This window comes from Paramecium tetraurelia (assembly GCF_000141845.1).
Source record: "Paramecium tetraurelia macronuclear, complete genome".
Lineage (NCBI taxonomy): Eukaryota > Ciliophora > Oligohymenophorea > Peniculida > Parameciidae > Paramecium > Paramecium tetraurelia.
In genome coordinates, this window is record NC_006058.1 from 302,316 (window position 1) to 319,957 (window position 17,642).

At 28.3% G+C, this 17,642-nt stretch overlaps 8 protein-coding genes across 8 annotated transcripts; 1 reads left to right on the plus strand and 7 right to left on the minus strand. All coding sequences in view use genetic code 6, as the record gives it.

The window, feature by feature from the left end:
• Positions 1-268: 268 nt before the first annotated feature.
• PTMB.138c (Calcium transporting ATPase) lies at positions 269-4,145 on the minus strand. Its single annotated transcript, XM_001346927.1, has 5 exons — positions 269-964; positions 991-2,415; positions 2,440-3,406; positions 3,430-3,835; positions 3,860-4,145. 5 exons carry the CDS (start codon positions 4,143-4,145, stop codon positions 269-271), a joined length of 3,780 nt encoding a protein of 1,259 aa, XP_001346963.1.
• A 54-nt stretch (positions 4,146-4,199) lies between these two features.
• PTMB.139c (Protein kinase) lies at positions 4,200-5,261 on the minus strand. The annotated part of the gene is made up of 2 exons (XM_001346928.1): positions 4,200-5,118; positions 5,146-5,261. 2 exons carry the CDS (start codon positions 5,259-5,261, stop codon positions 4,200-4,202), a joined length of 1,035 nt encoding a protein of 344 aa, XP_001346964.1.
• Positions 5,262-7,784: 2,523 nt separating this feature from the next.
• PTMB.140c (hypothetical protein) lies at positions 7,785-9,124 on the minus strand. The annotated part of the gene is made up of 7 exons (XM_001346929.1): positions 7,785-8,008; positions 8,034-8,144; positions 8,172-8,318; positions 8,342-8,541; positions 8,568-8,698; positions 8,723-8,992; positions 9,017-9,124. The coding sequence occupies 7 exons, from the start codon at positions 9,122-9,124 to the stop codon at positions 7,785-7,787; spliced, it is 1,191 nt and encodes a 396-aa protein (XP_001346965.1).
• A 671-nt stretch (positions 9,125-9,795) lies between these two features.
• On the minus strand, positions 9,796-10,896 carry PTMB.141c (hypothetical protein). The annotated part of the gene is made up of 1 exon (XM_001346930.1): positions 9,796-10,896. The coding sequence occupies one exon, from the start codon at positions 10,894-10,896 to the stop codon at positions 9,796-9,798; it is 1,101 nt and encodes a 366-aa protein (XP_001346966.1).
• Positions 10,897-11,383: 487 nt separating this feature from the next.
• On the minus strand, positions 11,384-12,630 carry PTMB.142c (4-hydroxyphenylpyruvate dioxygenase). The annotated part of the gene is made up of 4 exons (XM_001346931.1): positions 11,384-11,571; positions 11,597-11,795; positions 11,819-12,467; positions 12,494-12,630. The coding sequence occupies 4 exons, from the start codon at positions 12,628-12,630 to the stop codon at positions 11,384-11,386; spliced, it is 1,173 nt and encodes a 390-aa protein (XP_001346967.1).
• A 508-nt stretch (positions 12,631-13,138) lies between these two features.
• On the minus strand, positions 13,139-14,511 carry PTMB.143c (hypothetical protein). Its single annotated transcript, XM_001346932.1, has 3 exons — positions 13,139-14,171; positions 14,196-14,327; positions 14,351-14,511. 3 exons carry the CDS (start codon positions 14,509-14,511, stop codon positions 13,139-13,141), a joined length of 1,326 nt encoding a protein of 441 aa, XP_001346968.1.
• Positions 14,512-14,732: 221 nt separating this feature from the next.
• Positions 14,733-15,395, plus strand: PTMB.144 (hypothetical protein). The annotated part of the gene is made up of 1 exon (XM_001346933.1): positions 14,733-15,395. One exon carries the CDS (start codon positions 14,733-14,735, stop codon positions 15,393-15,395), a length of 663 nt encoding a protein of 220 aa, XP_001346969.1.
• Positions 15,396-15,433: 38 nt separating this feature from the next.
• On the minus strand, positions 15,434-17,522 carry PTMB.145c (hypothetical protein). Its single annotated transcript, XM_001346934.1, has 7 exons — positions 15,434-15,590; positions 15,614-15,968; positions 15,994-16,184; positions 16,212-16,581; positions 16,608-17,175; positions 17,199-17,331; positions 17,359-17,522. The coding sequence occupies 7 exons, from the start codon at positions 17,520-17,522 to the stop codon at positions 15,434-15,436; spliced, it is 1,938 nt and encodes a 645-aa protein (XP_001346970.1).
• Positions 17,523-17,642: the final 120 nt, after the last annotated feature.

The following is a 17,642-nucleotide window of genomic DNA, read 5'->3' on the forward strand; positions in this document are numbered from 1 at the left end:
AATAATTTAGAGAGTGAGAGGATGTTTAAATCGGAAAAAAATAAGACAATTTAAAAAAATATACTTTGGATTATGAACTCATTTAGTTTAATTAGAATATATATTTTTTGAATTTATTTTAAAATATTAGCAATTTTATAATACCGAACAATAAAAGATTTATTAGAAATTAATAAAAATATCTATATTGCTATTATAGTTTAAATTTTTTCATAGTGATAATAGAAATAAATGCTTTATAGATTATTTAATTAATGTCAATTTATTTTCATCTAACATACATCTTTTATTGCTGAGGATGATTTATTTTGCTATCTTCATTTACATTGTTAAAATTTTATTATTGTTGTTTCGTCATTTAATAATTGATAATTTTGGCATTGTTATTTTGAAGAGGATGGGGTATTTGTTGTAATTCTGTTCTTTGATGAAATTGTCTATTGCTTTAGTCGCTGTTATCAAGATTTACTGGAGATGTGGCATAATGCTAGGCTTTGGAATCCAGAATAGCTTATTGTTCATCAAAAATATTTTGGTCTCTCTCTGATTTCAATCTCTCATCGAGGATTTACTCATAGAAGGTGTCTCCCCAATCTCTCTGTCCATTTTCTCTTTTCCCTTATTGCATCATTTCAATCTTCTATAGGACATTGCCTTCTCTTGCTATTTCCTTGAACTCCCTCCTCCATTTGATGATTTTATCAGTTTCAGTTGAATAAAATTCATGCAGTACTGCATTGATCACCAAATCAAATATAAACACAATGCAGTTAAGTAGTGCGATAATCAAATAAAAGGTGGGAGATTGAATTAGGTAGATAGGCGTAAACTCTGAGTAGGTTCCTCTAAAGTAGTTGGAGACAAAAAAGTATGCGATGTAAATTCCAACAGAAAATAAGAGAAGTGTGATCACATTAACGCAAGTCCAGAATTTAGTGTAAAGTGCAATTTTAATATCAACAATCTAGGAGATAAGTGAAATAAAAATACAAAAATGATTGCAGTATATGCTGTGATCGAAAGGGTAGCAAAACCAGCATTTTATCCTTCGATATTAACAAATTCTGTATCAAAGCAGGCATATGTAATGAAGAAGACAAATACTCCATGGATAAATCCTTGGCCCCACCAGAATATAAAATTGGATAGGGTGAATATAGTTTACTTTTGGCCAACCGAATAAAGCAGAGGGAACTTACCTTTAAGATATTGAGTTGATTTCTTATAAATGTCAGTGTAGTCTTGATTTCTTACATTGATTTTGTAATAGACACTCCTATCCAAGGTGGCTCTGGCAATCAAAGGAAGGGAAGTAAAGAACAAATTATAGAAGGTGATATACCAGTCATCAAAATAGGTTTAGGCACTATAGGCACTATAAAAAGAGAACAAAAACTAAGGAACAGTGAAAATCATGTTCTTGTAGAAGAAGTAGAGAATCATTTCTGAAATTCTGATGTATGACCAATTGCCATGTATTAACAAGAGTTTCCACAAGAATCTAAATTCTCCTAAAGCATAATCACTACTTTGGACAGCTCTCATTCCTTCATTGCCATATAAACCTATTCCTATATGTGCCTCTTGTATCATATTGACATCATTGGCACCATCCCCAATAGCTAGTGTTATTTTGTTTAGATTTTTAACTAAATGTACAACTTCTGCCTTTTATTTTGGAGTGACTCTACAACAAACAACACTATCACAACCCATAGCCATTTTAGTGAATTCCCTCTTTAATTATTGATTGGCTGTCAAGATGACCAAAGCTTCTCCTTCTACCAGGACTGACTTCTTCTTCCTCTCTCTAATGCAAGCTTAATATGTCAATTTGTTTTCAGACAATTAAACTCTTAATTTATTAAGATCAGTTTCTGAATACTTCATGACCATGAAATCATGTTAAATTAATCGACAACTCTTGGCAATATTTTCAGCAGTTTCTAATTTATCCCCGGTAAGCATCCAAACCTTAATATTAGCCTTCAATAAATCTGCGATGGTTTCTGGGACATCATCCTACAATTTATCCTCAACTGCAGTTGCTCCCAATAGATACAAATCTTTTTCTAAGTTATTTGCTAATTCTTCCCTTTCCTATTCTCTATTTTCAGAAGATGCCAGAGCTTCCTTTTGTCTCTCAAAGGCAAGGTACTCTTATTCAGATAGTATTTTCATTGCCATCAATAAAGTTCTTAATCCAATAGTACTAAATTCTGACAACTTATTTTAAATAAACCCTAAAAAGGGTTAGTCTGGTCTTAGTCTAGCTTTGATGATGCTGTCTGCTCCTTTGATGTACAATTTGTAAACTCCATTATCCTTGATGATCACACTCATTCTTTTTCTATTGGAATCGAATTCAAATTGAGAAAGCAGTTCTACTTTTTTTTATTTACCTTTGATTGTAAACTAAGATCAAATAATATCACTTACTTCTTATTCATTTGCAGATTATCCTTCAAACCTATACCCTAAATTCATGGCAGCATCCACCAATGTAATTTCATCTGGAGAAGGTCCTTAATACACAATTTAAGAATTCTTGTCTTTCTATGCTATACACTCATGAGCACTAGAGAGTAACATGAGATATTCATGAACCAGTTATTTTTATGTTTTGATTTCCAGTGTAGTAGTCTTATCAGTTGATTAGATCATTAATTTCCTTTGCTAGTCAGAATACCTTTAACAATCTTGACTGTTTTCAATGATTCCAGTAAGTATTGGATCTTGAAAATTAAATACTGAATGTTTGAATTGAGCAGGATCTTGTTACGCATTATTTTTATTTGAAATAGACTCTGTCATATTTTTGCTTTTATCACTTTTTCCATACAAAATATCTCCAATTATACAATATTTGAATTCCATTTGATTGCAGGTCAATGTTCCAGTCTTGTCAGAGAAGACATATTCAACTTAACCCAGTTCCTCATTAATGGTTGATGTTTGAGCCTTAGCAAACTTGTCTCTTTTTGAAGAGTACATATCCCAATCTTTGTTAATGAAATAACATTGAAAAACCTTCACGAACTCCATTGATACCACTAAAGATATGGGTATCATAGTGTTGTAAAGTAGGAAGAAGGAAAAGAAGGCAATAGCAGATAACAAAGTGTAGTTTGATTCTGATATGATGATGTAGATGTGCTTACTGAAGGACTTATACAACCACCAGGAAGACAAAACAGCCGACAAAGCACAAGCTATGATTTATACACCCAATATTCCCAATATCAACTTGTTCATCACTCCCTCTATAGTACTCTGTTTTATCCTTGACGGTTCCGCATTTCTCATTATTTTTGTGTCCTCTCCTGTATAGACTATCACGCCTACTATGAATTTTGTATTCCTTAGAAATGCTCCTCTCAATAGTAGCTGTTTGCCATTCAAAACTCTTGATACTTATAGACTCTATACTTCTTAGACCCATTTTGGAAATGAATCGAACCTTCAAAATCACCTAAGGCTGGCGTCGGAGGATTGCCCTGAGCTTTGAGTTGCTGATTACCAGTCATACTCATCTAAATTTTTGAATCGACCTCCTTATACTGAAATAAGGTTTGAGTTTCTTTGATTGCAGACTTTGGTTTCAGGTTCTTCTCACCATCTAATGATGAAGTTTCGATGTAACAAACCCCACTCTCAAAATAACTGGTCAATACTATTATATCAGCAGGGAACATTTCATTTTCAGACACAAACAACAAATCCCCTACTCTCACATCAGCCCAAGTTGTTTTTACTTACTTATTATTCACAATCTTGGTGCATTCCATCGCATTTACCTCATTATCAGATTTGTGTCTGCTTATATCCTCCATAGCTTTTTAATAACATTGAAATTTACCTTCTCTTATCATGGATAATCCTAAAACAAATACGAGTGGAGCTATTGCTGAAATCGGATTTAAAGGTGATATAATAGGGAAACTTTGGATTATGGCAATAAAAAGAAAATAGATATTCGCATATCTCCGAAATTAACCCAACAGAGATAGGGGTAAGAATGTTACTATATTATACTTTGAAGTCTTAATGAAATTAGTTGGGAAAACTTCGCTTTCTACCTTTCCAGTTGCATTTATTGGAAATATTCTTTCCTTATTGTACTTCTATCTATCCGATTTAAACATTTTAACTTAATAATTTAAAAAACTATGAATATAGATTATAACTATTAATTAAAATCATTCACTATGGATTCTTCTCCTGCCTCTCGGTTTTATCTCATCTATTTATTTTTGCAATTCAGCATTCTACTCTTGGAGTAAAGTCAACTCTTAATCTAAATGCACTTTTGCAAAATTAATTAATTATTAAATATCAGGTCTGTGATCTGGAATTATCGACACCATTTTTTTAATTTACTATTTCAACGATACTGAATAATATGATAAGTTATCAAACTTTTACAACACCAAAGCACTTATATGACTTAACTCTTTCTCTAACATTAATTCCATCAACAAAATGCCCAATTAGTAAATATCAGACAATTTGCTCTTTATCTTCTCAGGTGCTTAATGAACTGTATTATTTGAATATCCATAATCACTTAATTTGTATTTCATTTATTTACTCAGCAATACATTGCCACCATGTATATGCAAATGGGGCTAAGGGAAATTCTAGAGAGCCTCACATACATCCACTATTATCTATCTGATTTCAGATTCATAAACTCTTTGCATCAATCTTTATTTTAAAGAATACTCACAATGCTCCATTATAATATACAAGAATCCTTGATGCTGATAACAACAATTAAATTGCACCTACCCATCCAATGTCAAAGTCTGAATGTTATCCTCCAACGGCACTTTTTTAGCTGCATAATACAACCCATCAACTTTTGATAACACTTTATAAACCACTCCTTTTGAGCCTCTTCCTATCTGATGAATCACCTCAAAATCTCCTGTGAATTTCGATAAGTCAGGTCTAAATTTTCTTGATTTCAAAAATTTATTATTGTCTCCTATTATTTGCTATTGACATCCTGAAAAGTCATGGAACACTTCAGAATTGAATCTTTAGAGTGGCAGATTTCGAGCTGCTTGAAATGGGGATTGCTAATCATCATCACATAATAAACTTTAAGATTTACTAGATAATCATGTCACAACCAAATACAATAATTAAAGATCTGGAGCCATTTCATATTACAATAATGGGCTTCGTTCAACATCCATTAGCACTTTCTATATATAATTTTCTTCAAATGGATGCACTTTTGGCGGAAAATACATTAAATTAATAATTGTATTAAATTATTGATTTATATCTGTCCATTCACACATATTTCCAATTATATATCTGAATCTTCTCATTTTCATCTCACCTATTAATCCAATATTGATATTTAATCATCATAAATTATATATATTATGTTCCTAAGAAATTTATAATTTAAATTTGAAATAATTCTCATTCTATGAAAAAAAGAACTCATCCTCAAATTTACAAATATAATCAAAAAATATAGAAAACAATCATAATTTATCAATTTTAGAATTCATTAGTTTTATATTCTATTTGTCTCATAATTTTAAAAACCTTATTTAGAATTAATTTATTTGACTAATTAATAATGGGTTTTTTTACTTTATCAATTTAAGCGCAATTAGTATTAAAGAATGATGTTCCTTTTGCTTTGGACTTCTTATAAGCGGATTTATAGAGTTATTTAATAATCAATATGAAAATAATTCTCAACTTGATACACTCGTTCCATTATCATCTTCATTATTAACAAAGTATTTAAACATATTTTCATCTTTTTTTGCAAGAATGAGAGGAGTATCTTCCTTTTCAGACCGATCTAAAAAGGTTTCTAGCTAGTTAAGAGAGTTTAATAATTTTTTATCAAATTTGGACATGCTAATTGTATTTTTCTTCATTTATTCAGGCTGGTTAATTATAGCCATTACGTCCCTCTTTGTTAAATCGTTATCTTCTAGATAATGCTTAGATTAGATACCTTGGTTTTATTCCAGAATCTTGCTTTTCTAATCTTAATATTAATTTTTGAAATTTAGAAAGGCTTTTTTAGTAATTGTAATTTAAAATGAGTATTATCTAGTTTTACAATTTTTTTTCATATTATAAAAGTTTAATTAATGCAATGCCTTTCAAGTAGAATTTCGTTAAGTATTCTTTATTTATAATTAATGATGGATGTCTATGCATATTCATAATTAACAAAAATAACATATTAAATTTTATTATAATTGTTATTTGTATTTATGCTTTGTTTGCATTGATTTCGTAGTGAAATGGATTAAAATAAAAGTACTTTTTTAAAACAAATGATATATTTATGACGATTTTAAATGTAGAATAAAATATTCATATATTCTCTGATTTAACTATTAATTAGCCCAATACCTTTTATTACTTTAAAATTTATGTTTGGTTAATAATTTTTTATCTTTATGAATCAAAATATTCAATTAATATTAAGCATTCTAAGGTAATATAATATTCTTTTTGAAACTATGGAATATCAGACTAATAAAGTAACAACCATATAATTTTGCCATAGCTTGTGTTATTTTACTTTTAATTAAGTAATTTGAAAAGTTCAAATGGATTTAAAAAAAACTTGGTAGACATAATTTTAAATCATGGCCTATCTTAAAAACGATTAAAAAATATTGTGGAACCAGAAATAGGAGTAGAATAAGGCATCTAATTGTGAAATATTATTAAAATCAATTTTAATTAGTTAACTGGTAGATATTAATAAAATATACTGGAAATGACTAACTCATAATTATATATTTATATTATATATTTGATATTATTATACTCTTTATGTCTTACAAATTATGAATAACAACTAAAATGTAATCATGTATACATCTCCTAAATCAAACTCTTATGAACTTAAAAATTTTAGTTGTATTTTGAGAATGAATCACTGAATTTTTGAGAATTTTTAATTTAATGGTTATTTTTAATTACTTAAAATGAAGTCTTATATAAATTTAAAAATTGATCTCACGTGCTATTATATACTAATATTACTGGATATTATGCCATTCTATTATTTAAGTAATAATGTGATTTCCATTTTCAATAGAAAGTAGAATAATTAAGCACTTATTTAAGATTTTGAAAATTGATCCTCAATTGGTATGATTATAGAATGATTTATTTGTGAGTAGAAATGTTAAAATATAAGATATAAATCAATTAATTCTAGTTGTTCTAGAAAGTTCAAATAGATATTTGTTGTTACTTCTTTGTTTAGGCATCGATCTTTGATGTATTCGATTAAAGGGTTTGGTTTATTGTATGAATGATTTTTGTTTGGCCATTTCATTGAGTTGAAACGTAACATCATTAGGATCCATATAGTCAAAATTCTGTACCAAATCCAATGTTGTTAATTTCAAAGTATTTAGAAAGGGATCCTTATTTAGAAAATTATCAACTTTAGGGAGATAATTGTATTTTATTTTTTCTTATTTTCTATTTTATTTCTAGAGACTGTAATTTTTTGTATGTATTTCGAAGGGTTATTCATGCATCTCAGTTGTTTATTGCTCTACTATTCTCATTAGCTTTCTTGTTTTCATCATTTATCAAAATTAAATTATAAATATATTCCTTGACAAAAATAAATTAAAACAAGGTTTCATCGATAGATTAATTACAGCATTCTATAAAGCAAGAAATATTTTATTATAGTGATAACTGATAAATATCCGTAATTATATTGAAAATGTAGTTCATTTTGATAATAATTTTTATATCTATATAAAATATCAATCTGATTTTTCTTTGAGTTTCAAATCAGCATGGATTTTTTGTTCATGTTTTTCTTTCTTCTCTACAATTCTGTGTTTGATATACACAACTATAGCACTTATAAACTAGACACCAGCTGTTGCAATTAGCAAATAGCCAAAAGAAAAATTCTTACTACCAAATGAAGACAGCGTAGTAACGATAATAAACTTCTCTCCCCCAAATATCTGGGTTGGATAATCTAAAACTTAATTAAAAATATTTACTATTTTAAATTACAATACTGTAGGTTCCCTTTGCTAAATCATTATCATATCTAGCATAGAGCTTTCTAACCAGCGGTAAGGATTGAATATTAAACCAATTTATGATTTTTTCTATATAGAATATCAAGTATGACATACCATCATCTAGATCCAACCATTATCTAAATTAAGAATTCTAAGATCTAGAATACTTATAATCTAAATCAACAGAAAACGCAATCCCTGTTGAATTAAGAGCTAAAGATGTGGCAGTTTCAGTGTTAGCATCGAAGAGTAGGAAAGAATCTAGTTTAATCTATTTTATATACCATTAAAAATATATTTAGCTGCTATACCACAAGGACTGACTTTCTTATTCAAGTCTACCATAAAACCAGCATAACTTTTATTGAACCCAACAGGTCTCTAGAGAGATTCGAAAGATTAAGTGTCAGGACAATATACATCATATTCTTCATCTGTCAATTCTTAACCCTTCATTTATTTTGGACTAATTGATTACGCAAAACTTATCTATTAATTTTCTAATATTACTCAGAGTGACTTGTGTAAAACTCATTTAATTCATAGTATATAAAGAATGGTCCATAAGTGTTTTTCTCAATTTCAAAATTAACAATACATTGCTACTTGCCTTCACATTCCTTTCCATAATTCAATCTAATCTGCATGTATATAATTATTATTACTTCGGTTATACTGCCTGCTATTCCTACAAAAACTAAACCAAAGATAAGGAAGTAAAAACAGCAAACTATGTTACAAAATAAACTGCATTTTCCTGTTGGCAATACAGGCATTCCTTAAATATAATCTCCTGAATATTTTTGCCACAGAGACATCTCATCTTCTTTAGTTGGATACAAAAAGTCATCATCTTTGAATGCCTCATACGGATCAGTCGAAGCTCTTATTAATTTTAATCTTTGATCTTCTCCCTTTCTGTCTTCGGACATTTACTTTCATTTTATTCAATATATTACACCCATTGTCATGGTTTACGGTAAAAATAAGCCATGAACATTTGGAGTATTGGATCCGGAGAATTAATCATCATGAGCTTAATTTTAAGGCTGTTTAGACTATTTCATTAAATTTATAATAGAATCCTTATTAAGAATTTTTGATTATATTTGAATCATATATTTTAATCAGATTTTATAAATACATAAATTTTGGTCTACTCTCAACCATTCAAATTATGGAAAGTTGTCAACCAGCTTTAGCGAAATCTTCTTTCCAAATGGACAAATAATTATTTAAATCTATAATCACTTTTTGTAGATAAAATCATTTATACTCTTAATGAATAAATAATTCAAATTTTTCTCAGAATTTCTAAAGAAAACTTCTATATCTTGAAACAAAATTGATTTTTCAATTATTAGAATATCTACTGCACATTAGATCCCACTATCTTGATAATCTTAATAATTATTATTGCTAGCATCTGTAAAAAAACGTTTGTTCTTTATATGGATTTCAATATTCATCCAACTCAAAATCTAATTTTTAATTATGATTTCATCATTATTATTAGAGTATCATGAAGTTTGACATTAAGATGAAATTCCCATTCGATGGTTATATAATGCTTCAATAACACATTTTAATGGTGGACACTTTACATATAAAAACTTTGTAATTACCTTTAATGAGATTATAAGAATGGATAAACAAAAATAAAAGACAATTTATAGAAAGTTGTATATTCTTATGGTGTTATCGATTAAATTTAATATTTGTTATAGATTTTTAATTTTCAAATGGAGACAATAAATTTCTAAACTTTATCGTTTTATTCTTTTTTATTTGCTCTATATAATTTAACAGCATCCTTTTCTGAAACTAATTTTAAGATTTTCTCATTGAATTCTATGATGCAATCTTTTTTAATTTTATACACTTCAATTAATTATTTCACAAAATCTTCATTGCTTAAAGTATTTTCTTAAATATCTAATGAATAATATTTTTAAGTCTCATTATTCTTTGAATTTTAATTATCCCTATTGCTATTTTTGTTATTTTTGATATTTTTGTTATTTTTGTTATTTTTGCTGTTTTTTATATTTTTTTGTTCTTTATTGCCCCTATTTCTAAATTATTGAATTTCATTCTCAAATTTTTCACCTTTTTCTTATAATTAATTTTTAGTTTATTATTATTCCTTCACATTTTCTGTAGCATTATCCATTTTATCATTTTAGTTTTCTGTTACTTTTTGCTTATCTTTATATCCTTTTAAATTCTATTACTGATTTTTATTTTCCTAATCTTATTATTTTCTACATTAAACTTCTGGTTATTAATTTTCTTTTAATTATTTTTTATTGTTGCTCTGATATAGTTGTTAATATTATTCTGAGTGTGCAGCATCAAATGTATGATTAGAATAATAAATATTAGACGATTCTATAAGCAAATCAGAATTCATATTAAATTTCATATATTTTTTTCCATCTTTAGACAATGCAATCCAACCACTTGGTTAGCCTTAAGAATCATAGTAACAACCATCTAGATCGCACCAACTAAGTTAAAAAGTCTAATTACCCTCCATCTTAATCCAATAAATAAATAGTGTTAGTCTATTCATCAGGAAGTCTAAAACCTTAATGATTTTGAATTTCCTCATATTTATTGAATTTATTTTGATCATGCTTTTCAAATAATAATTGTGGATATTCTGATTCTTCCATAATTTTTAATTTTAATAATAAAAATTTTAGATTCTTATTATACATATTTTATTCAGATGATTATAGAATTTAGTATTTTAGATTTAAACATAGATTGAATCAAAAATGATAAAAAAATCATCAATTTTATTTTTTTACAAGGTCAAATATATTTTATGCATTATTTTTTTTTTTTTATTTAGCAAACTTAATAAAAAAATATTAACTAAATAATAGTTTGAATTAGAAACATTATAAAACTACTACTTGATTTATTAGTTATTTGGATATAGATTAATATTCATTAATTACTATGTTAGTTTATATCAAGTAGAAGTAGATTTTATAATGAATACCATTAATTCATCCATGTTTTAGACATAAATTATAGAAAAATTAATCATCAATAAATTTAAATATAGAATAAAAAGAAATAGAATCTCATTTTATAGATCATAACAAAAATTCTAAGAAATTAAAAATTATGTTGAAAAAAACAATCTCTTTTCCTTTTAAATCTGAGAATTTAAACCAAACAAAATCTCCTTTAAATACTCAATAATAATTGAGAGTCTAGAAATTTATGAATTAAAGGAATTCCTTTAATAAATTTAGGTGTTTTTTATATTATATATTTATATATATTTACATATAATTTTTTGTAAATTTTCAATATGGAACTTTGTATTTAGGGTTGTCTGTTAAATTTCCTCTAATGGCTTGTTCTAATTCAATGGATTAGAAGAGGGATTTGAAATTACCTGCTCCAAATCCTGAATGATTTCTTCTTTAAATGATTTCTATAAATAAGGTTGGTCTGTCCTCTAAAGGTTTAGTAAATATTTGTAGGAGATAGCCTAGAAATATTAAAATTAAATATACCTTTGTCATCATAATCAACCAAAATCTTATTCTTTTGGATTACATCAATATCTTCAGCAATCTTGAAATTCATATGGGGGATGTTCTTTCTCAAATTATCATAATAAGTATCAGGGATAGAAAGGAAATCAAGTCCTCTAGCTCTCATAGCTTCTACTTCCTTTAGGATATTGTCTGTCTTCAATGCTATATGTTAAACCTTAAATATAAAAAAATAATTACTCCAGATCCAGTGTAATAGTCAACATATTCTTAAATCTAAGATACTTTTCTGCCATGAGCTGGTTCATTAATTGGCATCTTAATGACTTCATCATAATCTGCGACCACAATTGATTAAAGTGATGAATAATCAGTGTGGAGAATAGAATCGTCAACTGACCAAAATCTGTGGAAATCCAATGTCTTTTCATACCATTCGGCAACAGGAACCATTTCATGTTCGGGTTGATTACCGACAACATGATCTACCACTAAAAAGTCAACTGGTGGTAGGAGTGAATTGATTGGATCTACCTTTGGATGTTTAGTGAATCCAGGTAAAAAGAATCCCTTGTAATCATTTCTTTAGACAAAAGTGTGGATGGTATCACCATAGGTTTAAATGGAAGCCAAAACAACGCTTCCATTTTCATCCTTATCCTCTGTTGGTGGTCTAATTGATTTGGCTCCTTTGGCAATTGCTTTATCATAGAGAGCTCTGGCATCTTCAACTCTAAAAGCAACATCTCTCACACCATCACCATGTTAAGATTAGTGAGTGTTCATTATTACATTTTCTGGACTATAAGGACTTGAGAAAGCGAAGAATACTCCTTCACCATTTCTTAGAACATGTGTTGCCACATCTCTTACTCCTGTTTCGAGTCCTCTATGCAATTAGACATATCAAAATACCTATAAGCATAATATTGGAATCCGAAGCGTGTCACATAAAATGAGGCAGCTTGGTAAGCATTTCCAACCCAAAAATGAATGTGATCAAATCCCAAGAATTTACCACCATCTGGTCTTTGCTTAAGTTAGTCAGCCATTGTCTTTCACTATTTTTAATATATCTTATGATATAAATTTATGTGCCATATATATATGATGAAATATTTATAATGACGTATGATTTTTATTTAGTTTAATATCATTTCTCATAAATTACATTTTACATTATATCATCTAATACGCTAAATTTATTTTAACTTTATTGAAGAATTTACTAATTTCCTAAAATAAGATTTCATGAAACCTTTTTACTAATTCTAAATAAAATAATTCCTAAAAGGGTTTCATCTAATATTTTAATATCGCTATATTGTCTCTTCATTTAGTTAACTATCTTAATATATTTATTATGTATTTCTCTTAGAGCTTTGCAATAATATACTAAAGCTAATAGAGTGTTGCATCAATTTGTTGAACTTTTACTGTAAATCTTAAGAGAAATGAATTTATTTTAATATTTAAGATGTTATATATGTTTATATCAAAATCTTGAAAACTAAACTTTGTTAAAATGAATATTGTGAAATTAATTTAAATTGCTGAAATTCAATAAGGAATTGGTTAGCTCCTTTCAAATGAGACTAAATTGGCCTTTCCTCCAAAAACATAATCATACAATTCCTCCATTTTGTCAAAAAACTCTTTTCTATTTTCTTCTATGTTTTCAAATTGATTTGCCTCTTCCTCATCTGACTTCATGTCTGTATCAAATAAGATAGTAGTTAATCCTTTTGTTCTAATTTGACCTTCTCTATAATAATGACCCCTAAAAGATTTCAATTCCTATTTATCCATTTATTTAATTTGCTATTTGGAAGCATTATTACAAACCTTATGTGTAGCTGTTGAAATCAGATCATAAGAATTCTATTTCAATTTATTGGTTTCAGATTCAATTTCTTCTGAGTTAATAATTTCATAGGATTTTTACTTTTATTTTAATTACAATTATTATTATTATTGTTATTATTAATTAGGTTTTTTTTTAAGTTATTTGTTATCTTCATTTTTTTTGTTCTTCTTAATTAACATTGAATATTCTTCCCAATCAGATTTGGCTGCACATTCTTAGAATAAGTTGTATTTTGATTGCCAATCATTTTCCCAGATCAATAATTAATAGATCTTTGATGATTTATTTTCTTCAATTTAAGGAAACAACAAAGGATGCCTTCCTACCTAATCCTAATACAAATTGATGCTAATTTATTTTAATTCATTCACATAATCAAGAAAGAAGGCTATCTTTTTGAATTCTCTTCTGTTAATGACTTTTCTATAATGTTAAAACCTGTCGATTCTTTCATCTTCATGATGTTCAGCTTGGATTAAGAGCAATTATTCAAACTTTTCAGCTGATCGCTTCAACTCCTGAACTAGGAAGTCATCCAGATGTCTATTAATTTCTACTGCTCTTAGGAGAATATGTATGGAGACATAACTTATTCTACTGTGAAACCTTTCTTATCCTAATTGCCTATATTTGACCTTGATCTGATTGAAAAAGGACTAGCACAACAACTTGATGGCTTATAATAAGAAATTACCCACCATTTTACTATATTGATTGACATACAATCTAAATAGATTTACTGATATTTACTTTTTTCCAGTCAATTTAAAGAATTCTTCGTTTCCTGCTTTATGACGCCCTCTACATCGAACTCCAGTTGCGTATAGGGTTTTGAGTTCCTCTTGGGAAAATTCTTCCTTATAATTAGTAAACATTTCCCATCTATGATAACAAATTTCAATAACTTTTTTTTTAAATCAAATGTATTTTACACTTTGATACCGGTTGTTAATTCGAAAATACGAGCAACTTAAGTCCAACTTTTGCACTTTTTTCCTCCATACGTTTCGACAACTTCAATTAATTGTTTCTATATATCTTCATTATACTGAGTTCGAGCTGACATAGCAGAAGATAAATTAAATTTGTTATTTTCGTCATCTATACATTTAGAATTAGAATTTTGGAAAATTATTTTATGCCCAAATCAAATTTTTGCATCCTTTATTTTTATATATATTTTTTTTTTCCAAAAGATAATAATAACGAAGGGTATACTTCATTCTTAACATTTTATCAAGAAGAAGAGATATATTTTATATATATTATAAATCCGTTTTTATTAATATGTAAAAATTATACATATTAGCCTTGCTATTGGCCATAGCGATAGGTCAAGAGAGTTTTCTTGAAAAACAAAAGCATATAAAATAACAGAAGGATTTATCGACAGAAATATATACAATTAAAAAAAAAGGATTACCCACATTTTTGGGAAGAAGTTCAGATGACTCAATTAAAGAATAGTTATCATCTCTCTTGAACTATGAGGAAGCTCTTAAATTAACACCCTCTGAAACGGGTGAGCATACAATCAAATTTGTCGAATCAATGTTTATTATTGATTAACCAAATCCAAATGCAGTCAGAGCTACAGAGAAACCAGACTATCATCTTTTTGAGAATAGCGTATAATAAGAGAAAGTTTATAGCAATGAAAAAGTGACTACATTTTAAGATGGTTGTATTTATGTTTTTAGTGAATGCAATTTCAAGGGAGAACATGCAAAGTCATGTCCAGGAGATAATGTGACATTCTTTGGATTACCTTTTGAAGTGTTATCCATTCATTTACCCGAAGGAGGATCATTGAGTCTAATCTAAGAAAATGGAACAACTGCCTACACAGTTACTAATAAATGTATGAGAAGCAGACCTATTGAATTCCTTTTTGTTGAAGGTGCAATTCAATAATCATTTGGAAATGGATAAATATACATAGACTAATGAAAATATTCATTAGAATTATCAATTTTATTTCATGAAATTCACTCTTGATGATCATCAATTTAAACAATTCTTGATTGCTAGATGTTGCTTTACAGTATTTTCGATTTATTCAATTTTCTAATCTCCATAACTTACTATTTGACTTCATCCTTCACTGATTATTTCTCATTCTCATATTTACTATCAATAACATATCTTAAAATAGAATGTATGATTACCTTTCAAACTTTGTTTGTTTGTCCTCTTCTCTAAGTAGATGCTCATCATCAAATTCAGGGAGATAGGGATCTTCAATGTTGTTTTCATATCTAAGTTGAGATTGAAAGATAAATGGAATCTAAAATTAAAAGAAAGGACTCTCTCCAAAATGACTGAATTTGATTTATCTTAATTAATCATAACTAACTATTCCATGAGTACAAAGAATTTGAGCCAAGACATTCAAAAATTCATTGAGACTTAATCTTTCTGCACAAAGAGACATCATTTGAATTATTTAGGATCCTTCTCTGACTGTAAATTTCTGTACTCTGATCAAGAAAGTAATAAAACTTAAATAGAAGAGTTTGTTTTCTAATGTAATTAAAATTAAGCTTACTTTGATCTCTCACTTTTTCAGCAGATCTATACAATACACACATTATACTATAAGATAAGATTAAGCCTAAGACTTATAGATATCCAACAGGTTCAATCCAAAGCATTGTAATATACACCACAATTAACTCAGTGAAAATGCCACTAAAAAAATAGGTTTGAACATTCCACAGAAACATCACTTTAAATGAGCTATCATTATTATTTTTAAATCAGTACAATATTTTTAGCAATTAGAAAACCCCCAAAAATATAGTTATCCATACATAATAAGAAACATGGGACATTGATACATAGTATCCATTTGAAAATAAGTCATCGTATTCGTGGTTATAGAAGGCAGCACAGAAACAAAAGATTCCCTCAAAAAATGAAATTATCAATTAAATATAAGGTGTTTCGTCATCCCAAATGTACTCATGTATACCATAATCTTCAAATAGAATTTCGAATTAGAGATTGAGATACTTATCAGAGCCAAATAATTCCTTGTATCTTTGATGCTCAAGCTAGATTTCATAGATCTTCTCCCTAATTAACCTTCTAAGTAAAGTGTCTTCTTCCTTATAAATGGCAGGATCATCAATGGCTTATCAGATATTACATCTAAATTACCTTCTTTGTTGAAATTGAATATCTTGAATTACTCCATATACTGAAAACTGTAAGTTAGATGATTATCAAAATAGTCCTTGATTAAAGATCGTAGTTCCTTTTAAGAGAGTCCATCAATTTACATAGAATTTGTCTCGCAATGTATTCTTAATTGAGCCTCGAAGTATTTGCTGAACAAACTGTTAACTACACACAGACTATAAGTGATTTTGTCTGGTTCGTCAGCTATGTAGTTTGACCAAGAAACCCTGTCGATAAAAGCTTTTTAAGTTTAATGCATTTTCATTGACAAAACCTTAAACATCCAAATGCCAAGAGTATGAGAAGCTGCTGCACAAATAACCATTACAAGAGGTTGCCAATCAAATGATTTTTTAACTGAAAGATACTTATTCTAGAATGCAGTTCCTGGAATGAGTACTAACCAATCTTCGAGTAAATAGACTAAAGCCATTAGGAGGAATGAACAAAATATTGTATTGGGAGTGACGTTGTTGATCCAACTACGAAAGAAGGCTCTGAATAATTGGTAAAGAGCTAAGTAATGAACGATACTGTAATAGGCTAACTTATATTTTATACGATTGTTACTGCGTGAATTGTCAATGCTAATTGAATAAATTCGAATATAGCGCAAGTGAAAACAAGAGAAAATGAAAACCGGAATGGTTAAGCCAATTCATGCGGGGAATTCTTGATTGGATGTTGCAGGCTCAAAATTTTGCTATGGATATTAAAACATCAAATATACTAAATAAAGGCGATGAGGAAGGCAGCAATACACCAAAGTCTAATGAAAAACTAAGAAGCATAAAGAGCAGCGACATCTGACTTAACAAGATATCGTAAAAGGGAGATTGAAATGATTGGCTGTGATCCAAGCCATCCCACCGAATAAACTGCATTTTATAACATTATTAAATTAACTATTTCTAAAGTTTTCGAAATAAAAATGGCCCACATCCCAGTTTACATGATTGGCTGTTCCTCCACTCATTACTTTATTAAACAAACAAGTGTTGAAAAAGATAGAGA